The sequence below is a fragment of the Sander lucioperca genome, chromosome 1 (genome assembly GCF_008315115.2).
Source record: "Sander lucioperca isolate FBNREF2018 chromosome 1, SLUC_FBN_1.2, whole genome shotgun sequence".
Classification (NCBI taxonomy): Eukaryota; Metazoa; Chordata; class Actinopteri; order Perciformes; family Percidae; genus Sander; species Sander lucioperca.
In genome coordinates, this window is record NC_050173.1 from 51,284,183 (window position 1) to 51,306,348 (window position 22,166).

General features: G+C 40.9%; 2 protein-coding genes across 2 annotated transcripts; both read left to right on the forward strand.

Annotated features, from left to right (window-relative positions):
• The first annotated feature begins 179 nt into the window (after positions 1-179).
• Positions 180-12,747, forward strand: aup1 (AUP1 lipid droplet regulating VLDL assembly factor). Its single transcript, XM_031280152.2, has 12 exons — positions 180-513; positions 1,822-1,959; positions 2,483-2,633; positions 5,872-6,059; positions 7,215-7,287; positions 7,888-7,961; positions 10,053-10,119; positions 10,394-10,496; positions 10,597-10,734; positions 10,911-11,047; positions 11,247-11,335; positions 12,367-12,747. The coding sequence occupies exons 1-12, from the start codon at positions 473-475 to the stop codon at positions 12,410-12,412; spliced, it is 1,245 nt and encodes a 414-aa protein (XP_031136012.1). The 5' UTR covers positions 180-472; the 3' UTR covers positions 12,413-12,747.
• Positions 12,748-13,659: 912 nt separating this feature from the next.
• On the forward strand, positions 13,660-21,940 carry fnta (farnesyltransferase, CAAX box, alpha). The gene is made up of 9 exons (XM_031280143.2): positions 13,660-13,862; positions 14,723-14,808; positions 15,058-15,172; positions 16,106-16,210; positions 18,365-18,491; positions 18,740-18,882; positions 19,182-19,244; positions 19,712-19,898; positions 20,994-21,940. The coding sequence occupies exons 1-9, from the start codon at positions 13,735-13,737 to the stop codon at positions 21,156-21,158; spliced, it is 1,119 nt and encodes a 372-aa protein (XP_031136003.1). The 5' UTR covers positions 13,660-13,734; the 3' UTR covers positions 21,159-21,940.
• The last annotated feature ends 226 nt before the right edge of the window (positions 21,941-22,166 follow it).

Consider the following 22,166-nt stretch of genomic DNA (forward strand, 5'->3'; position numbering starts at 1 on the left):
AGTATGAGAATAACGTACAGGTTAGGATGAGTATTAATTTGCATTTCTATGCCACATTTAGCTAAGCTTTTAGCTAAGTCAGTTTACTTTTATGGACAGTGCACTTTTATTGTGGAGGATCCTGTCCGGAAGTGTTATTGTTGTTGTTGTTGTTGTTGTTGCTGCTGCTGCTGCTGCTGCTGCTGCTGCTGCTGCTGCGACCGCTGGCGAGGCATAGGCGCTAGCGCTGCTAGCACCTTGGGTTGAAACATCTTTTGACAATCGCTAAGCTAACATTTTAAACGTGCTGTTATAGGCTGGCCGAAAACGTTTAACTCCAATCTCTCTACTTCATCGCGGGGAAAATAACGTTAGCTGTCACTTTACCCTCCGTGCGACAAAATTGCTGTCGTGAACGTTATGACTAATTTATTTTTAGGGATCAGGTTGTATTCTTAGCATTAGCCTCCGAGCAAAGCTCTGACTGGCAGACATGGAGAATCGGGGGATCGAAGACATGTTTGACTTTCGTCGGTAAGTGAGCTAGCTAGCTAGCAGCCAGCTAATGCAACGCTAATTAGCCACAGTTGCACTAACGTTACGGCCTTATATCGTGTGTTCAAGAAATGCAGTAACGTCAACGTTATCATTTTATAGGTGACATATCGTTTTCTAGCTAACTAATGTCACTTTAGGAACATTTTTAAAAACACGCAGCTAGCTAACGTTAGCTAACCTAGCTAGCTAGCTAGCTAGCTAACCTAGCTAGCTAGCTAGCTAGCTGTGTGGCGGTTGTTTACGTACATTTTTTTTGCTAACGTTTGTTTTACAACCGTGTGCATTGCTTTCAGTAAACGGAACACGCTGGGTTAAAATGTAACAGTACATGTCTCAACTAGGTAACGTTATCTTAACCTTACATGAGTGTTGGTCTTGACATTGTAAAATTAACTTAACGTTATTCTCTCCTGATAGCTGAGAGTGAAGTTTTCTGACAGACCCAACTTCTATAACGTTAACGCGGACACAGTAACGCAGCGTTAGGCTGAAATGACATTTGTACCTCTGTGTACTTGGATATCTTTGCCATTAACGTCACCTCAGATTTGAAAAGTAAAAGTTGTGCTTCGATAATATAACGTTATCGGTACTCCAAAATGGCCCATCTTTTACATTCATGCAGGTGGGACATAAGGCCTGTAGATGCACCGATACAGACTACGGTGTCGGATTTCAGGCCAGAGTACGACTAGCCAAATTTTGGGCATTTAGATGTTCTCCAGCACCTAACCTCCAAGACAATCACGTAGAGACACGTGTAATAACATGTTGAAAATGAAAGCTGCGGACTGATTTAATGCGAAACGAAACTCTTATTTTAAATGCAACAACAATGAAGGAGACGTGATTCTTTATTCTTCAGCAGTGTATAATTGACATACTCTAAATTTAAGAGACATGTTTAAATTGATAATTTTGCGTCGAACTCTACGTTAGTTTGCCAGCAGATGTGGGAACCGATTTTTTACTGCACCGAGTAAGGAGTATACAATACAATAGGGGCAGAATGTTGAGTTATTGTGTGATATTATAGTGATCTGTCAGTTAACCTTGATGTGAATTCGATGAATTTGGTGGTTCAGTGCATGTACATCAAGTATTGAAATAAATGCAGTCCATACATTTTGTTTGTTGCTTCCTATTAAAATGTGTTCATTGCTTTGAGTGTGATTCATCTGGTATGATCTCACCAGCAATTACATTTGACCCTCTCCCAAGTTTCATCCACTGCATTTAAAAATGTTGTTTGCAACTCTGATTTTTAAATTTTTCTTTGCGCAGGTTTCCCAAAGATGCAGGTGTTCTCCTGCTGTTGCTGATTTACTTTCCAGTTGGCATCTGTTTGATGTTAATACGGATTTTTATTGGTGTTCACGTGTTCTTGGTCAGCTGTGCACTTCCAGAGAGTTTTGTTAGAAGGCAAGTATTTAATTTATCTATGAACACATGTTCACTCTCAACAGTAATACTAGTTGTAAATGTGGAAGCAGTAGCTGTAGTGGTAATCATTTGGTGTCATTCTTAATACTCTTATTCTAATAATATAAAAGTTTGTAATTATCATAATTTAGGTACAAGTAATACAATTACAAGGAAAAACAGGGAGAGTTAATGCTAACGCACACTTTATAATGCATACTGTGTAAGTCATTCACATAATTGCAGCATTGAGTGAGAGGCTAGTGGCTGCTCAATATATTTTCTATGGTATGTGTCTGTTACCCTGTAACCTCTTGTAAATTAAACCTGGCTCTCACCAATTTCCATGTGCAATTAAAGGGGATGACTGTGGGATTAAATAACCATAACATATAATTAAATAACACCTGTAAATTACCTGGATGTTGCTGTAAGAGCGGTGAGAAATTGTTATTGAGAATGGCCCACTGCATGTTAAGACGATACTGCCTCTCATCTTACTTTAATTTCTTTGTTCGCTTAGATTTATTGTCAGGGTCATGTGCTCAGTCCTGGGGATGCATGTGAGACAGAAAAACCCTCGCTCCAGAGACAGAAACACCAAGCTGTACATATGCAACCACGTCACAGAGTTCGACCACGTCATCATCAACCTTCTGACCCCCTGCCACACTGTGAGTGTTTGAATTTTAAATTTGCTGAACCGTGTTATACAGTATGTTTTAAACATTTTAGCCATCTCTCCTTCGTAAGAATGCTACATGTTTATGGAGCTAAAAGAGTCTCAATAAAGATAAATGCACACACTACATTCACATATGTACACACTGGATTCATAAATACACACACAGGATACACAAATGCGCACAAAATTTAAAAAGCATAGAAGATTCACAAATGCATACAAAATTCATAAATGCACACACAATTCAGAAATGCAAACAACATTTACAAATGCACACAAGATTCAGAAATGCACAGGACAAGATTCAGAAAGGTATTTCTGATGCACACACAAATATATCTTGATTTACAAACTGCTTGCGGTCTGTGAACTTCACTGCATTTGTGTGTGAATTTTGAGACTTCCCTGACTTGGCTCGACACACAAATGCCTTTTTTTAAACAGGGAATGATCTGCAACCAATCAGATATCTCCCTTGTTTTAGCCAATCACAAGAACGCACCCCACGTGGGGGATTGTTTACTTATAAGCCAATCACATGAACGCGTTCACACAGCGCTATATGAATGTGGTGCGGGCTAGCGCGGTGGAGTCATGGAGGTATTAAGACAACAATTTGTTTGTGTTGTCGTAGCAACCGGTAGCAACATGCGCGTTCATGAGCTTCTCTCTCGGGTCTCTTACAAGTGGCAAACTCATGAACTCGCCGTTTTCATTGTCTAAAATATTCACTAACGTTAAACATTGTGTTTTCATTGTTCCCGATCGTTTACATGCTTAGCTAAATAAACGATAGATGTATTTAGCTAGACAACCAAGGAGATTTAATAATTATGTTGTGCTACTAGCTAGCTAGCTACTAACTAGCGCTAGCTGTTAGCCTGCAGTTTGGTGAACAGAGCTCATCCATGGCTTCAGCTCTCATCCACATTACAAGCTTTACAGCATACAGCCCTCGGATGTATCATAAGAGAGAACCAAGGCGATGTGATCAATGTCTGTAGTAACGTTATGTAGGCATATAACTAGCTATGTAGCTATAGATCTTAATACAGCCATGCTAGCTACCCCTGATGTTAGCAACTAGCTAGCTAGCCGGTAGCCCGCCAGTTTGGGAAACGCTAATGACGTTACATCCACGTAGCTAACAGGCTTTACAGCATAGCTACATACATCCCTCGGATGTATCATAACTTCATAAGATAATACCATGGACGTATTCATAGAACACATGGTGAATTACAACCATTAGCTATATCCATTATTACAGCTAGCTACATGAGCTCGGGAGAACAGTCATGTGAGCGGGCGGGCGCAGTCCCGCGGTTCTGCTCGCGTCCACTACGCGTGTTCATCATGCCAAATTTAATAATTCTGGATTCGCTTCTAGTGAATGTTAACAATGTTAAAAACGTGACGTTTTAAAAACAAGGACCCTTTCAGTGTTCGGGCTGGTGAGTTGATATACCCAGAAACAAATGATCCGCTGAAATATAGACGTTTCTTTCGTCATGTAAAGTCTTTCTGGGCCATGAGGTGCAGTACCACCGTTATGCGCTAAGCCCATGGTGGCTTTTAGACTTGACACTCTTCCTGGGGGCTTGACTGAACTCCACCGCGCTAGCCCGCGCCCGCACCACATTCATATAGCGCTGTGTGAACGCGTTCATGTGATTGGCTTATAAGTAAACAATCCCCCAGGTGGGGTGCGTTCTTGTGATTGGCTAAAACAAGGGAGGTATCTGATTGGTTGCAGATCATTCCTTGTTTAAAAAAAGGCATTTGTGTGTCGAGCCAAGTCAGGGCAGTCTCAAAATTCACACACAAATGCAGTGAAGTTCACTGCCGTTGTGTGTGCATCAGAAATACATTTCTGAATCTTGTCCTGTGCATTTCTGAATCTTGTGTGCATTTGTAAATGTTGTTTGCATTTCTGAATTATGTGTGCATTTATTCATTTTGCGTGCATTTCTGAATTTTGTATACATTTGTGAATCTTATGTGCTTTTTAAATTTTGTGTGTGTATTTGTGAATTTTGTGCGCATTTGTGTATCCTGTGTATTTATGAATCCTGTGTGTGCATATGTGAATGTAGTGTGTGCATTTATCTTTATTGAGACTCTTTTAGCTCCACACATGTTGCCTGTACCAGTTGGCACCTGTCAGCACGCTCCAAGGTTTCCACGCATATGCTGAAAACTGCACCATGTTTAATTCAAAGCTGTATTCATTACACTCTGGATAGTCATAGATTAGCCCCGTGAAATGACTGTGCTAATTTCTGTAGTTTCCTTGTGCTTCTATTTGTGTCAATAACTGGTGCACTGGCAGACGTTTATAGATCACCTACGTGTCAGTGTTACATTTGCAGCACCGTGAAGTATGAAAGCACTTGTTCTGTATGTAAACCAATGGCTGCAGATGACACATCCACATTTGCAGATGAGGCGGTGTGTGCACTCGTGCATGAAGCATTACATGCTTAGTAGGGTTGGGTACCGAAATGCGACGTAAACGATAGTAATGAGACCGAATAAGAACGGAAATTTCGGTTCCTCATTTCAGTACCTGACTTTTTTTTTTCAGAAGCATCGCTGCACGGGACGTTACGTTACCGTTAGCTAGTAGCTGGATTAAACACAATGGTTAAAATGCTGACAGCTCACGTTAAGCGGTGTAAAGTGTGACTGTATTTCCCTGTAGAGGATTCTAACAGCGGGACGTAACAGTCTGACTTCAGCTGCCGTTATCGGAAAAACAACACAGACGGTGCGTTCACTGGAAACTCGCCAGCCTTGTGGTGCATTTTAAGTTATTGTAAAATATCCTTTTCCAATCTGGTGGTTGTTTTTGTCGTTTACCAGCAATTTACTGGTGAAATAAGTCATTGTTATAAGTTATTGTTATTACATTATTAATCAATCATTTAATTTTGAACCATATGACCTTAGCAATAAACAAGCCATTCTATAATGTCGCCAACTGTCGTTTTGTGCTTCTTTTTTTATATTTTATATTATATACATTATAAATACATTATATATATTTCGGTTCAGGCACCGGCACCGTTTTAAAAGTATCGATTTAGCACCGATAGCGGAAAAAACCCAAACGATACCCAACCCCAATGCTCAGTGTCCAGGCCATCATTGACTTATTTGTTTGACCAGTGCAAATTATGGTATTTTACTGTTGAATCTTTCTCTGTCTCTCTCTGTTCAATTAGCCTCAGTTAGAGGGCTCCACTGGCTTTGTGTGTTGGGCCAGAGGCTTCATGGAAATCCATTCAGCACCTGGCCAGGAAGCAATAGGAGAGTCTCTTCAGAGGTACTGCTCTACTGAAGGCACCCCGCCTTTGCTCCTGTTTCCTGAAGAGGACACCACAAACGGCCGTGCTGGCCTGCTGAAGTTCAGGTTAGTGCTAACACTTTTGTTGCAGGACCCATCTACGCTAGAGGTGTTGAAATTAATCAAATAAATCGATGCTTTGAATCGTGGACATAGACGATGCTGCATCGATAATCGGCCGGGCCATAATCGATTACTGTAGGCCTAACAATCTTTCCGTTTACATATTCTGTTATGTTTTGCACATTCAGGAAGTGTCATGTGCTCAGTGCTGTAGTTTTATGTATCCAATTTATTTAGTATTGGAGCACTGCAGAATGTTTTGTTTTTGAAGCTTGAAAAGCTATGAATTAAATGTCCTATATGGCTTTAATAGAAAAATGTATTTGACGCATCGAGATATCGAATCGAAGACATGATAATCGTAATCGAATCGGGAGATCAGTGAAGATTCACACCTCTAATCTACGCAGCGTTTGATTCATGTCACTAAGGACGACGCTGTTATTATTTGTGAGTGGAAATTGTTTGATGCAGCGCGAGCAGAAAGTATGACTCACTGAGGAAATGTAACATTTTTATCCGCAAATTCTACTTTTGCTCTCTTCTCTCTGGTCATTTGCATTTACCTACAATAATGAAACCGGACCGACAGCACAGCAGTAACTGTTAGGGATCTATCTGTGTGTGCACATACTGTTTTGATTTTTATCAAGCCAGCCGCAAATTATCATTCCTCTTCCATGGCGCTTTGATATAGAGATTAATTACTTTGGCGGTTGTTTCCCCTCCCTAATTTCCCTCTAGAGTTCTATGGGCAAATTAGTGTAAGGAAGTGAAAACAGCTGCAAAATGGATTCATTTCTATCGTTAATTTGAGTAGCTCAGAACCATGTGTACTATTTCTTCTGCTGAGGTCTCCGGAGATTCACTGAAAACCAATACAACTTGGAGGAGCACTTTATAATAAGATCAAGAATGTATTGCAGTGCTTTTGTTTGCAGAGTTCAGAAATATAGCTTATATTAGTTTTTCACCACACACTTAAAATGACTAAATCAGTACCAAGCACACCACCAGTTTGCTGACTGATTGCCTCATGATTCTCAGTGTTACTTTATAAATATATTCTAATGAGAGAAATTCAACATGTTCAAGATTCTTTTTCTCTTCAGTAAAGTCAGATTTTGTTCACCAACTAAATGTATTTTTCCCTCTCAGTTCCTGGCCTTTCTCACTGACTGATTCCATTCAACCTGTGGCCTTACGGGTGACCAGACCATTGATTGCTTTGGTAATGTCATTTAAACTTGCATTTTTAAGACACAAAATAGAGTGAAGGGATAAGATACAAAAACAAGATGGACACCTTATTATACCTCATTATTCATTATACAGTAATCACGGTTTAAATCTTGAATGCTGTCTAAAATATCTCAAGTGTTGCACAACAAGTACAAAGAGAAGAGATTGCTTAATGTCGTTGCTAATGATGACACAAAAACCATGTAACAACTAGAGTGCCTATAACAAGACGCTGAAATGCAAAATGTTAGCATACAGAGGAAGAATGGATATCAATAGGGGAAAATAATATATTTTATATTCCATTTCCACCTGTGGAAAATAATTACGAAATGAATAAACTTTCCTGGAAGCAACAGCAAGCTGATTAGTGTGGGCTGCTTAAATCTAATCCAGCCATCTCGGTACTGAGAATAAATGTGTCTTGTGATGCTGTGTGCAACACTGGTTACAGTTGAGCCTTTGCAATCAGTGAAGATATTTTTAAATACCTGCAGGTTCTCCTGGATTGTTGTCCATATTCTCTCATGTCACACTACACTGTACTATAACAGTATGGTTAACATCATTGTATTTTGTCTGTCCACAGTGCACACCTGAGTCAAGCTGGCTGACGGAGCTCTTATGGACATTTTTTGCTCCATGTACAGTGTATCATGTAAGGTACTAAATAATTTGTATCATTTCTATCAGCAATTGCTTTTTAAAAGTCAAAATCTGATATTCTGCAGCTGAATGATCAACAATAATCCAATAGTATTTTTCATGAGGTAGTATTGTGGAGATTTGAGTTATGTAAAGTAGATCTACTGAGTACAAAAAACACAAACGAAGACACCGACCCCAGCACATCTTCTCTGGCCAGTAATGTTGATTAACCAGCCTCAGTTTCAAATGGTTTTAAAGATCCAGCGTGTAACGTTTTTAGTTGTTCATTATCAAAATATGTTAACCGTTCACAAACTTTTTTCATGACTATCTACCACCACCATCAATTCCAAGTATTCCTATTGGCTTGAAATTTTACATTTGCATTCGCATGAACTGGGGCAGATGCTCCATAATCATGTGCCATCTTGAAATACGTTAGCAGGTAAAGTTCTCTGACACACCAACCCGACGACCGACTGTCAGCAGAAAAGGCAGTCGGACTGATCAGTCTCCCCAAGTTGGTCAAAAAAGTGCCTCGAAACACACCGAAGCGACGCCGACTTGAGCGTACGTTCTGCGCGTGCGCGAGACGTAATACGTCTCCATAACAGCAGGCGGTGCTAATCTGTATTGTCACCCAAAAAATTAAAACCGGCAGCTGATTGGACGAATGCGTCACGTGGGTCTGGCTTCTCCCGAATTTCAAAACAGACCATAATGGCGGCTCGTTCGGAATACAATCTCGTATTTTACAAAAATAGTTCACCAAAACTAGCCTTTGACAGAGCTCAATCCGAGGGGCGGGATAAACGGTTGTCTTTCAAATTCTCTCTGCACGCAATAGGATAGCTCTACAACCAGGCAGAGCAGTGAAGAAGGTAGCAGAGCTAGTTGATAGATTAAACTTTTTCCGTATCCGGTCAGCAAAACTCCGATCACATCTTCCTTTTTTAAGAATGGCTTCAGTGCCGTTCTTTGTTCTTCTCTCAAAGAAAAGCTTAACTCCAAGTCTTCCAGAGTCGCGGCCAAAACCGATTTCAAAGACCGCTGTTCGCCAGCAGCAGCAGCCATAAGCCCGCCCACCGACTCTATACACAATGTGATTGGCCCAGCCAGAGTTTGGTTTTTCCAGGTCGCAAGCCAACAGAGAGTTGCCAAACGACCCTGGCTGCAAATTACATTTGCTGCCGCTAGGGTGCGTCTAGATTTCTAGGCTACACCGAAACGTGTTTCTGAAAACATTTTAAGCGAGAAATCGGCCATGCAGTTGCTGAATCTGTCTTCATTTCAGATCGACAAAGGTCAGTTTAAACAATTTTCGTCAGCTTTTGAGAGGCGTTCGTCACGCTCATCTCGCTTGTCATTTCCGGTAATTGGTCATTGAGTCCGACTGCCCACTGGCCAATTCAACAAGTCAAATCGGCCCAAATGAACGCCGACGGCTCCTCCGACTGACGACGGCACGGAACACACCGAACAGACTCGGGTCACCGACCTCGCCAGACTGTCTGATGGCCGAGAATCAGGAGTTGGTGTGTCAGCGCCAGGACACACAGGACATACTGCGCCACCTTTCGCGTTTTCGCTGTCACATGATAAACTCACAGGTGCTGCTAATGGGTATCGCTTCTCGGCCCCGGCAAGTTTGAAGAAGGAAACATGGAGGACCACACGTATTCAAAATCCAAATTTCAGGAACAGGAGTCTTCTTCTTCGCCCAGAAAAAGAAAAAGGACATTGAGAAGAGCAAGAGACCGGCATCATCAGGAAAAATTGATTTTGGAGCTGCCTTCCAAAGATGGAAAGACCTGATGAAGGAAAAGGGGGATCGAAAGAGACTCCGAACGGCTACCGTAGCTGTAATACGTACTTTGAACTGCGCGGCGCGAGAGAGTTGATTGCGATATATGATCTCAACGCTAGATGGGAGAAATTCCCACACATTGGACCTTTAAAACTAAATTGCTTTTGTTTAATTTAGTATTTTTTAGTTCTCTGAGTTCCAAATTTAGTTTTTCAAATTGACTTTAAACATTTCTTTTGCCACAATTGTTTTGTTTTGTTTACTTCACGTTGCGTTTTGTTTTTTCATTTTCATCCCAGTTGGCTCCCACCAGTATCCAGACAAGATGACGAGTCCAAGCCGGAGTTTGCCAACAAAGTCCAGGAGGTAAAACCAATGTTTGCCATTTGAGTGGATTCATAAAGTGTTTGATTTGTAACAGGTAAAACAAAGACCAATTCATACCATTTGTATCCAATTTCCTGACCACAGCACCCATATCCAGATCCAGGTCTCTCATTAGTTGACTGCATGGCTCTTGCTGTAGTTCCCTAAAAGCACAATATATATTCTGTCTCACTAATTGCCTCCACTCTTCTGCCTTTGTGCTTGCGTTGTATGCTAAAGGTGTATCTTAGAGTATGCGTGTCTGTAATTTCAGCTACTAGCCGGTGAACTTGGCGTGGTCTCCACCAAGATCACTAAAGCTGATAAAGCAGAGCACATCAAACGGAAAAGGCACACTGTACCACAAACATCTACAAGTAAGTCGATTACATAAACATGACATGTAAGGATCCAGCTGGTTGGGGGTTTTTTTTTTTGGTGGGGGGGTGCTGACAGCTGTTATTTTCCTTACCCTAGACGTCAGACCTGGCTCTATTGGTCTTGGTTTCATGGTCCAGAGTTTGGGTACGGATGATCATAGGATTGCTAAGATGGCCCAACAGGTAAAGGAGGTGCTGCCTCATATCCCACTGAACGTCATCGCAAAGGACTTGGGTAGGGCCTAGCTTCAGTGCACGTTTACATTTCCACATACCCGACAACCCATTGGAACGTGCTGTCATTGTTCACTCTGCTCTATCCTGTTCTTTCAGTTTCTAACACATCCTTTTAAAAACTTGAATAGGGTTTCAGTTGCTATGGACTTACAGTTGTATCTTGATTGTGTACAGCAAAGACCAACTGTGTTGACACCACCATAACAAATCTGCTGGAGAACAAAGAGGAAAGTCCAATGGAAGCAACTGGCACATCCACATGTGGGTCTATGAACAGCTCCTACTCCGCTGGTTCTGCTCCTGCCATAAAGGTTTGACTATTCAACATGATTCAACATGATAGAATATTACTAGGGAATTATGAGTTGCATAGAAACAATTCAATGTTGGAAAGTCTAGTTCAGCTACTTACTCTTGTGATTGATTTTATCTGTCTTCAATGCGATTCATCCATCTTGTTTTTTTTTTTTTTTTAAACTAAATTGAATTCAATTTTCTTTTCATCCACAGCCCGCTGCCAAATCTTTCGGGAAATCACCAGTTGACAGACATTTGTCTCTCCAAGAGAGAAAAGATGCGCTGTATAATTTTGCTAGAAGGTGAGATTTTCTTGCCATTAGCAATGTTCCATCATAAAGAGATTATATTATTTGGAAGAGGAGCAGAATTTGTGTTAATCTTGCAGCAGATAGGTCAGCTATACATGGTGGCATAAAATATTCCATTCGTCTCTCAACTATTGTTTTAATCAAATCCTAAAAGACCTCAGAAAAAAAGCCAAAGCTGCTTCATTATGCACAACAACTTGCAGTTGTGCAGAAGTGAACCGGTTTGCAATATTAATTTGGTTTGAGATTTACTTTTGAATTAATTCCTAGAGTCACGTCTGTCGCTCAACACTGATTCTACATAGGCTCTTTTTACATATGAGTCCGGTCTCGAGTGCTGCAGAAAGGATTACACTGTGTCACGGAGCTGTTTGTAATTTGGTCATAAACAACCGAGTCTCTTGCCGTTCTTTGAATTTGTCTGACGATTTCAGCGTCGGCCCCTTACCGACAGAAGTTCCAGAATCTCGTTGTCTCTTAAGTTAGACATTTTCATTGCCGTCTCATGTAAATTACCCTTTTTTTCTTTACCCTCGATGTTTGTTTTCTTCCGATTTTGCGAGTCGCATGAAACGTCCTCATCATGCCTGCTGCTTGCTCTGAATTCTCTTGGGCTCAATTGTAGATTACACGGACTTCGTACTAGGGAAGCCAAAACATTTTTGTAGGTTAAACTACTGCTCGGAATAGTTACGTACATGGAAAAATATACTCCCAGTGGGTCAAATGTAACATTGACACTTACAGCAGTGGAGTGCTGTATAATCTAGGACAAACTATTACTACTATTTATACTGTGGAATCTAGGTAGAAAAACCCCCTTTAAGATGAGGCAGATTATTTTTGCCAGAGTTTAAACATACGGAACTGCATTCATTTGAATTTGGTCCAGAAAGTGTGTGTGTGTGTGTGTGTGTGTGTGTGTGTGTGTGTGTGCGTGTGCGTGCAATTATTGACCGATTATACTAGCTCTTATGAAGTAAACGCTGACTTTTGGATTTTATCCATTTCTCCTCATCTAGACGCTACATTGAAAAACACGGATTGGATGAAGAAGACAGTCACTGAACACACTTTGGGTCAAGCCATCATTAAAAATATGTCAGAGAGAAGCATATTCAACTTGCATAGCGGTCTTATTTGAATGGTGATTTTATATTCCGTCAACAGGTTCTGTTTCAAAACAGATTTTGTTAATTGCAAACAATGGAGACAAGTATTCAGAACAATTATATGTTGATGGAAAGGGTGATTATGCATGTGTTTAATTCTTCATTCTGGCTGATACATAATTTTGATAACAATTTGTATTACAATCCACTGACTGTGAATCATCTATTTATTTTTATAATGTCCAGAGTGGTTGATGAAAATAAAGTTCAGCTTGACCTTAAGAAAGTTGTCTCTGATGGTGTTTCAATAGAGCGTTGGCTCAAGTCCACAGCTTGGCTTAGTAAAGAAAATTATAAAATGTAAACGTCGGTTGCATATAATCTGTATTTTCAATATTTAATTCCCATTTAAGGACTACTGTCATAATGCGTGTCTGCGTTTCCTAATGCAAGACAACCAAATGCTGCCATAAGAGGGAGCCAGAGAGTAAATTGTCCCACAAGTCTGTACTGGAATCTCTCCTGTCCTCTTCAGAAGAGATTTGGTAGTGAGGACAGATTTCTTTGGGACAGATACACACACAATAAAAACAAAAGTTATCCAAGACTAGAGAATGAAGAGTTAGGCTGATGCATGCACTATGAGTGTTATACAATCGGTGCATGTGAGCAAATGTGTAGGTGCAAGTTAAAAGTCAAGATTGGTCATATTTTGTTGAAACAAGTCAAAGACAGATGTTCTGAGACTGAATTGAATGTGATACTTAAATGCAGTGTGAACGGATGTTGATATGCAGATCTTCTAGTCTAATTAGAAAGCTAGAAAACTGGTAAAGACAATACAAAAAAAATGTTTTTACATCCATAATACTGTTTATAAAGTCATGCCTGGAGATATTTTACAAGGTAAAAAAATAGTGTCCGCTCTTACATCCAGTTTGAAAGTGGTGGCAACTTTTTTTTTCCTCGCCCTTAAATGTTACATCTCGGCAGCCATGTCACAGAAAATTCCTGCACATTTGCATAGACGGTCATCAGTCAGGTTATTGGTTTTACACCTACTTGTGGGTCCATGGATGTATTAAGAGAACGTGTGGGTCTGCAACTGGACGACATTTTAACGAATACTATCCATAGACTGTATAAAATATCAAACTGAAAGGTTAAATCTTATATTTCCCGCAGTACGTAACAGCAGCATTCCGCTACACCGGATATTACGTTGTCTTCCTTCCTCGCGGACTACAGAACAGAACCGATTAAGCTACAAAGTTAGCGATGTCAGGTGTCGAGGAAATTTCAGATGAATCTGTAGAAGTGAAAGAAGGCGAAGAGTTTGATGTAGAGGCTGAGGACCACCTAAGGGATGATTTTTTGCTCGACCCGACTCGATATATATTTTACAGGTAGGCTTTGGTTAGCATCATGTTTGCATAAATGTTCGGGTGGCTAGCTAGCTTGATAGCTGCTCTAACAGTATTAACCACTTCACATAACTTTAGTTAGTAACACGTTTATAACTTCTTTAATGTCAGTTTTGTTAGGGAGTGTCGTTGATGTTTGCAATAATAACACTACCAACAGTTGTATTGGATGCAACAGCAAACCTTAAAAAACATGAATTGGAAAACGTTAGCTGTTGTGCTAACGTTAACGTTAATCGACTGCTGCTTTCTGTAAATGCACCCCACCCCTGCTGCCAAGTTGGAAAATTAAAGAAACCAACAAAGTTACAAATATAATGTGCCGACGCAACGATACAAATGTTTATCTTAGTTATTTTACTATGAATATACATCTTTATTTTGTGTGTGTAATAACACGGTAAGTAGTGCTAACGTTAGCTTGCACGATATTGACAAAATGTGATATTGCGATATCGATATTAATTTCGATATTTTTTAAACCTATGTAAAATTACAAAAGTTATGGGAAAACGCATCAAAATAGATTAATAATAAATACAACACAAGGTTTATTTCAACTGACAGTCATATTGGACTGGTACAACATGAATAAATAAGTTTTACTGGTTGTACAGTATAAAATAAAAGAGAACAGGACACAACTTTTCTTTCGCTGATCTGATTCCTTCCGTTTTGTTTTCTCTATTTCTTCACTTACACTGTCACTCTCTCGAAATATGCACACACGTGGTACACTCCATATGGTTTGTCACGTAGTGGCCCCGTGCGCTGACGTGTACTATATATCATGCACCCCTAGTTAGCAGACAAGAAATTCCCCCCGTGTTTTTGTGTTTCAGAGACCGAAAGGAGTGGGCTGACCTGGAGCCTGTTCCTCAGGATGATGGACCCAATCCTGTAGTGAAGATCGCCTACTCTGAAAAGTGTAAGATTGTTGGCCTTGTTAGTAAGACATGGGAGTCCCATAGAGGTGACAGTGACGAGTCAAACCTTGCAGATGTCTGAACCATAGCTTGTAACATAATACATCTGTAATACCATATAACTTAATAATTATAATAACTATAACTTTAAGATAAAAAAACACAAGACATTAGACCAAACACATATTCAGTAGTAGTTTAAGTCTTTACGTTGTTGTTTATAACTTGTTAACATATATTCCTTCCAACAGTCTCGGATGTGTATGACTATTTCCGTGCACTCCTGAAGAATGATGAAAGAAGCGAGCGGGCCTTTGCATTGACATCTGAGGCCATTGAGCTAAATGCTGCCAATTACACAGTTTGGTGAGCATGCTGCATTTTTGGAATGTCTTTACTATTCAGCAGTTTCTCATTTTCACATCATGGGGAACGAAAAACAGATATCAACATCTTCTGTTTGAAATCATGGTATATAGAATTCATTTCAAAGTGATGCTTTGGGGGGGGGGAAATCTCAAATTGGATGGGAGGGAGTACTTCTGATGCTGGGCTGTGGATCATAAAAGCTGCAACTCCTCAGTCAAACAGTACGACGTTTTGTCTTCAGATATCTAGTTGTGTTTGGATATAGTTAAAAGTAAGGTAGCTCATTCTGGAAATATATATCAGAATGGACTACTCCCTCTATAAATGTAGTTAAAAGGTAGCTCATTCTGTCAGGTAGGAAATATGTCTCAGAATGGACTACTGCCTCTGTAAATGTAGTTAAAAGTAGAGTAGCTCATTCTGTCAGGTAGGAAATATCTATCAGAATGCCCTACTTCATCCATCAAGTGGCTGTACCGACTACCTGGCAGTGGTGGCCTAGGGGGTTAAGGAAGTGAGCTTGGGACCGGGAGGTCGCTGGTTCAGGACGGCAGGACAAAATCTGGGTGGGTAAAGTGAAAGAGCAGCGCTTGTCCCTCCCTCATTACCACCACTGAGTTGCCCTTGAGCAAGGCCCTTAACCCCAACCTGCTCAGTGGCCAGAATATGTGGTTGTTACTGGGCAGCTTCCAGGTATGAATGTGGAACTGTGTGAATGTGACAGGGGTTCGTTGGGAATGAGAATATCTTCTCAATCGACTTATCTGGATAAATAATAATAAAAAAAAAAAAAATTAAAAAAAAGTACCTTAATGAACAAAGAGATCACACCCCCACAAGTTGTCAAGTAGTCATATTAATGTATACATTTAAAAATGTAGTAGGACCAGTACATCTGTTCATTAAGAACTTGGGTTTGGGTATGTGCAGGCACTACAGGCGAGTACTGCTGCAAGCTTTATCAAAGGATCTGAGGGAGGAGATGAGGTACATTACCGCCATCATCGAGGAGCAACCCAAAAACTATCAAGTCTGGTGAGTGCTGGCCAGTTCATTTCAGGTCACGTGTTTATGTTGTTAAATCATGTGACATTAACTTAACCCTCAGAGGTCTAAGCCCTTTTTTTCCCATCTTTTGTTCGCCTGGTCTCCTTGTGTAATAATACTTGTAAAACCTCAACCCTGTTATGCACAATCAAGTTCTAGACATCTTTTCTTTCAGGAGAACCTGGGCTATCAGGATGTGCATGCTGCAGGGATGCCACATGAATGTATAAATTGTTAAATGACTATAAAGACAAAAGAAAGGACTAAACGGAAATGAAATCTCACAGAAATGTATTGAAATCACACAGAGAACAATAATGGCAAAACACAGAAAATAGCCGTTCAATAGTGGATTTATTGCTCTGGAACTGCATGCATAGTCTCCGCATAGTTCCGAAAAGTCCCCGTCTTCCCAGCAGGATTTCTAAGCTTCTGGAAGGTCCATGAAGACACAGAAGAGGTCTGTGGAAAGGGCTAGCTCTCTGCTAATCAGCTAGAGCTACGGCGAGACGATTGGTCCGAAGGCCACGAAGCAAACGGAACATACGAGCAAGTTGCTTTTTGGATTCATAATTATTTATTTATGTTACAAAGACACTGTAATTCCGCGATGATTTAAAAAAGCTTCTGGATGGGCTACAATTGTTACATGGTCTTGTTAAAACGGCGGATTTCTCTGTTTCTAAACAACAACAAAAAAGTAAGTCTCTACACTGATCTGGAGATATTAAACACCAAATCTAATGTTCATGGCTTCGTGTCGTATGCGACACGGCCGACTCCATTAAAAGTAGAATATGTGGTGAGTATTGCTTTACGGTTTGTAAACACACACAGTGTTAAAAGTTGGCCCCTCCTCCCTGGCTCGGAGCCAGCAGAGGCGAGCAAGTTAGAGGGTGAAGGAAGAGAGGCAGCTCTGTACAAAGCAGGGAATCAGAGGAATAAAACGGTCTTTTCAGATTGTTTACTGTGGTCATGTTCTAAGGACCCATTCAGACCAGAAAAAGCCACCCGGCGATTTGTTGCAGGGTTGTTAAAGTGCTCATATCATGCTTTTTGGCTTTTCCCCTTTCCTTTATTGTGTTATATATCTTTTTTGTGGACGTAATAGGTTTACAAAGTGAAAAAGCCCAAAGTCCCCCCCAAAGGGACTTACCATCTCCAACAGAAAACACTGTTCACAAACTGCTCCAAACAGCTCTATTGTAGTCCAGCCTTTACTTCAGAGACAAACGTGGTCACTTTGTAACACACGTTATAATGCTCACCTAGCTGCTAGTGTGGCACGCCCTCATACTCTGCTGCTGACTGGCTAGTAGTCCTTACCTAGAAACTGAGCATGTGCGATTCCCAACAAAGACGGAACAGAAGTGTGATGCCTAGGGATCGACCAATATGGATTTTTTAGTGCCGATACCGATTTCTTTTCATCAGCCTTAGCCGATGACCGATACAGGCTGCCGATTTTCTTGAGCCGATATTAAAAATTAAAACACATAAACCTATTCTGGTACAACCTCTAAATACAATTATGAACCTGAAAATGAGCATAATATGATCACTTTAAGGCGGTGGGAGTGGCCGCACTTGAAGGCAGCTTCATTTCACGGAGAAAGAAAAGAGACCGAGCGAGTGTGCTTTGTGCTGGAGCTTGTTGCAGGAAACAGTCAGCTGTTACACTAACTCAACTTAAACAGTTAAGTGCGTTTTTTTTAACCTCCAGTGTTTTAAAACTTTCTTGTGGCAGCGATACAGTTTCCTGTACAAGACTCTCACATCGCCCTTAAAACGGGCTGCCAAGTCTGATTGGCAGTTACATGATAACTAGTCGATTTTTTTTTTTTTTCTCGATTCACCCCCCCCCCCTGCAGCCCCCACCGCTGCAGCCTTAACGCACTACCCCCATTTAAAATGAATGGAAAGACTGTCTGTCTGAGGTCCGTCGCAGTGTGTGTGTGAATGCATTGTTTATGTCAATTTCTATATTTTGTTAACCTTTTATCAAATATGAATTATTGGAAAATACCCAGAGATTAATAGACAGTGGCGAAAGAAAAGGTGAAGTAAGGTATTTAAAAAAAAATGATTCAGTCAAATGAAAACATTAGAAAATAAAAATAGTTTGCTAAACTCCTCTTCCAGGCATCACAGACGTATGGTGGTAGAGTGGTTGAATGACCCCTCGGAGGAATTGGAGTTCATTGCGGACATTCTCAGCCAAGATGCAAAGAACTACCACGCCTGGCAGCACAGACAGTGGGTTATCCAGGTAGGTGTTGGAGCTCTTAGCAGAGTTTGGCTTAAAAAACAATGAGGGCTGAGATCCAGTTTTCTGCCCACAGTGAGCCCCTCTGCCAGAATAAATCCTTTCCTTATTAATCTGGGTGTTTGTTGATGTGTTGTTTGAGTGCCTCTGTGTGGTTAGTATCTGCTCACACATCGCAGGGCCACCACTAAAAGCACTACATGATTACATAAACAAGTACGTCGCCAACATTTGTCTTATTGAATTTGCAGGAGTACAAACTGTGGGACGATGAGCTGGACTTTGTGGAGAATCTTCTGGAAGAAGATGTGAGGAATAACTCCGCGTGGAACCAGAGGCATTTTGTAATTTCTCACACTTCAGGCTTCTCTGATGCAATGGAAAGAGAGATTCAGTGAGTACTTTTCCTACAAATCTGGAGGATTTGGACACACTTCATTTGCATGAAAAGCGATTGCAATTTTTGGACATCCTACTATGAATAGCTTACATTTAAAGTCAGTCGTTAAGAGGAATGCTGTCTGGAGTGTTAAGCATAATTTCCTGTATTTACTTGCCAAAATATAGACGTCCAATGTACGACTGACAAAAGTTACTTTTTGTATAACTTTTTGCATTGTTCCTGCTTCAGTATGTGCAAGTGCATTGTTTTCTGAGCCATGCATTTCACTGATTTTCCTCTCTTTGCGTAAGGTATTGTCTGTACCAGATCAAGAAGGCTCCCAACAATGAAAGCGCATGGAACTATTTGAAAGGGTAAGATGTCACATATCCAATAATTATTTTCTAAAGTACTGTATATCTCAGTAAATCTTCAAGGAGCAAAACAATGTTTCTATTTTATTTGAAATTCTTTCTTTTCTTTATTATTTGTTCATCCGGTTCAGTCTGACTGAAACAGACTTTATCAAGAGAAATCACAGATTTTTCAGTGTGCCGTGCCCATTCAGACATTCATGATATATGACATGCTACAGGCTGTTAAAAATGGAAAGGCTTGGGGCAGCCTCTAGCTCACCCAGTAAGAGCGTTCGCCCCATGTTGGCTGAGTCCTGCAGCGGCCCGGGTTCGAATTCGACCTGCGGCTTTTTGCTGCGTGTTATCCCCTATCTCTCTCTCCCCCTTTCATGTCTATCCACTGTCACTATAATAAAGGGAAAAAAAGCCCCAAAAAAATAATGGAAAGGCTCACTCACACTGTCCTCGCTTCTTTCTTTTCCAAGGATTCTGCAACCCCTAGGTCTGTCGGCTCAGCCAGGCCTGCTGGAGAGGGTCCTCGAGCTGAAGCAGACACACTGTTCACCTTATCTTCTTGCTTTTCTGTTTGATTGCTACGAGGACGCCTTAGAGAACAGCAAAGAAAATGTGGCGGAAGAGGAACAACAGAAAACTTTAAAAAAGGCTCTAGAAGTAAGTGCGTTGTTAAAGAAAATTACAACCTTTTAGAAATAGTTACAACTTGTGATTATTAAAGCTTTAGTGCGTAACTTTTAGATATTAATAAACGTCTGTTATATTCAAGCCATTGCCAAATGAGTTGCTACAAAGCTAATTAAGACTATCAGCTCCACACAACTCTCTCTGAATTTCTCAGTATGTCTATGTTCAGAAACTGGTGTCGTCCGGTGACTTTCCCGCACAGAAAAGCGAGTGAAGATATCCATCATGTTTTTTTAATCCTCTGTGTCCTCCTTGGCTGCTAGCAACTGCATGGAGGAGGGGTGGGGGTGAAGCGCGATCACGTGAGGCTTGTATCATGTGGACGTGGCGACAGTTTTGTTGTTATTACTTACCCCCAATTTCCACCAACTCCGGAACGTCGACGGAGTCATTAGGTTTCCATTAAAGTCAATGTGTGTATTTCCACTGACTGCAGAACGGCTGCGTTTCGACTGCGTCCCAGCTCCGGCGGTCCCAGCCCTCCGGAGCAGATACGCAGAGCTTCTATTTTTGCCGGATGCCGGAGAGCTCCGCAGCAATTCAGCACAGGGCAGATAGTGCGGGACAGGAAGTCGAGCACAGAAACACCTAGTTAATTTTCAAAATAAAATACACCGTGCTCACGGCGGATCATATTTCCCTGCACTACACCTTGAAAACGTCATAATGGGTGGAGACAGGCCTGAAGTCAAGTTTGTGGCTCTGTTTATAGATACTACATCCTGTTATATTGCGTGATCATACGTGAATTTGCGAGATCTCGTGGGTCCTCATGACTCAGCTGTCAGTCATGGCCGCAGACGTTCCGCAACTAATCCGGACCTGGTGGGTATTGAAGGACGGCGGAGCACGCAGCCAACACACAGCAGAGCCGATCCGCAGTTGGTTAGAATTCCTCATGGGGAAGACACAAGTTACGCACTATAACTTTAAGCATGCATTTAATCTTTGTTGTTAAGAAATTCTCTGTGAGAGATCAGGATTATTTTTTTTTTTAAACAAACTGCAAAATTGCACCATTGTTGTTTTTCTGACCCTTCTTGTGTTTGGTCTCCCCTCCTGAAGATTTGTCAACTCCTGGCACAGGAGGACACCATCCGTAAAGAGTACTGGCTGTTTTTGGGACGTTCGTTAAAGAACAAACATGGAAGCAGCGACCCCTCTGATGAGCCTCTGGCAGATGATCCTGAGCCATCAGTCCCAGTATCCGAGCAGCAGGAGATGAGCTAGGCCAGCAGGAGGCTCCCACCGTTACCACTCCTGTCCTGCTTCATCGATATTGTCAGCAGAACCGACCCATGCAGTTTAATATTACTGTAAAATGCTATAATGTATGGCTGAAGACGTTTCTTAAAATAACCACTAAACATGAGATCGCCGAGGGAAAGGGATTGGGATGAAATCAAGATCTTAAAGTGTAACTACATAGCATAGAGAAGTGTATTAAATGTCAAAAATATGTCAACGTTTTTCCACCAGAAAGAACTAAATAACTACACATTTGAGCTGTGCGTCATACATCCGGAATTGGAAATCATTTAGCCAGTTTATCGTCACTTTTAGTGGCTGTTCTCACTTTGTTTGAATCTGAATACATCGCTCTTTTTGTCTTCCGAAACTGAAAATGTGCGTTTGACAGCAGTCACCGTTTACTGATAAAGCCTTGTCAGTGTTTTTATGCACACTTAATTAAATGTTTGAGTGAGGCTAGGTACACATCTTGTGTTAATATCTGTTTAGAGAAAAGAAAATCTACACTAGCAGGAGCTTTCTGACATGGTTATCGTGTTCCTTTGTATTGTTTTTAAAAAATATAATTTATATTTTTCAGAATGTGGTCATTCTGAAATTTTCCAAAAACCTTTTTGTTGTATCAGGAATGTCGAGAATTCATGTGATTTGTGTTTTAATGGAGGACAGCAGAAAAGCATCATGAAGCATAAAAATAAAAAAAGTAATATTGAGAGTGGTTTGTAAGCCTATCAGTGATAATAAAGCAGATGAGAGATGCAGTGGTGTACTGCTGCATTCTAATCAATGAGTTACACAACATCACAGCGTTTTCTAAATCTATATCAGTTGCTCTAAATGAGCCACCATCTTGCTATTGGCCAGAGTTTGTTCTGTGTGCTCCTCTGAGCTGTGCTGCCAGGAGAAACGTGAACTAAACCAGCGAGCCTGTGCGCTCGCAGCACATGTATTGACACTCACGCAGCCCCATGTCCTGGACTCCCTTGG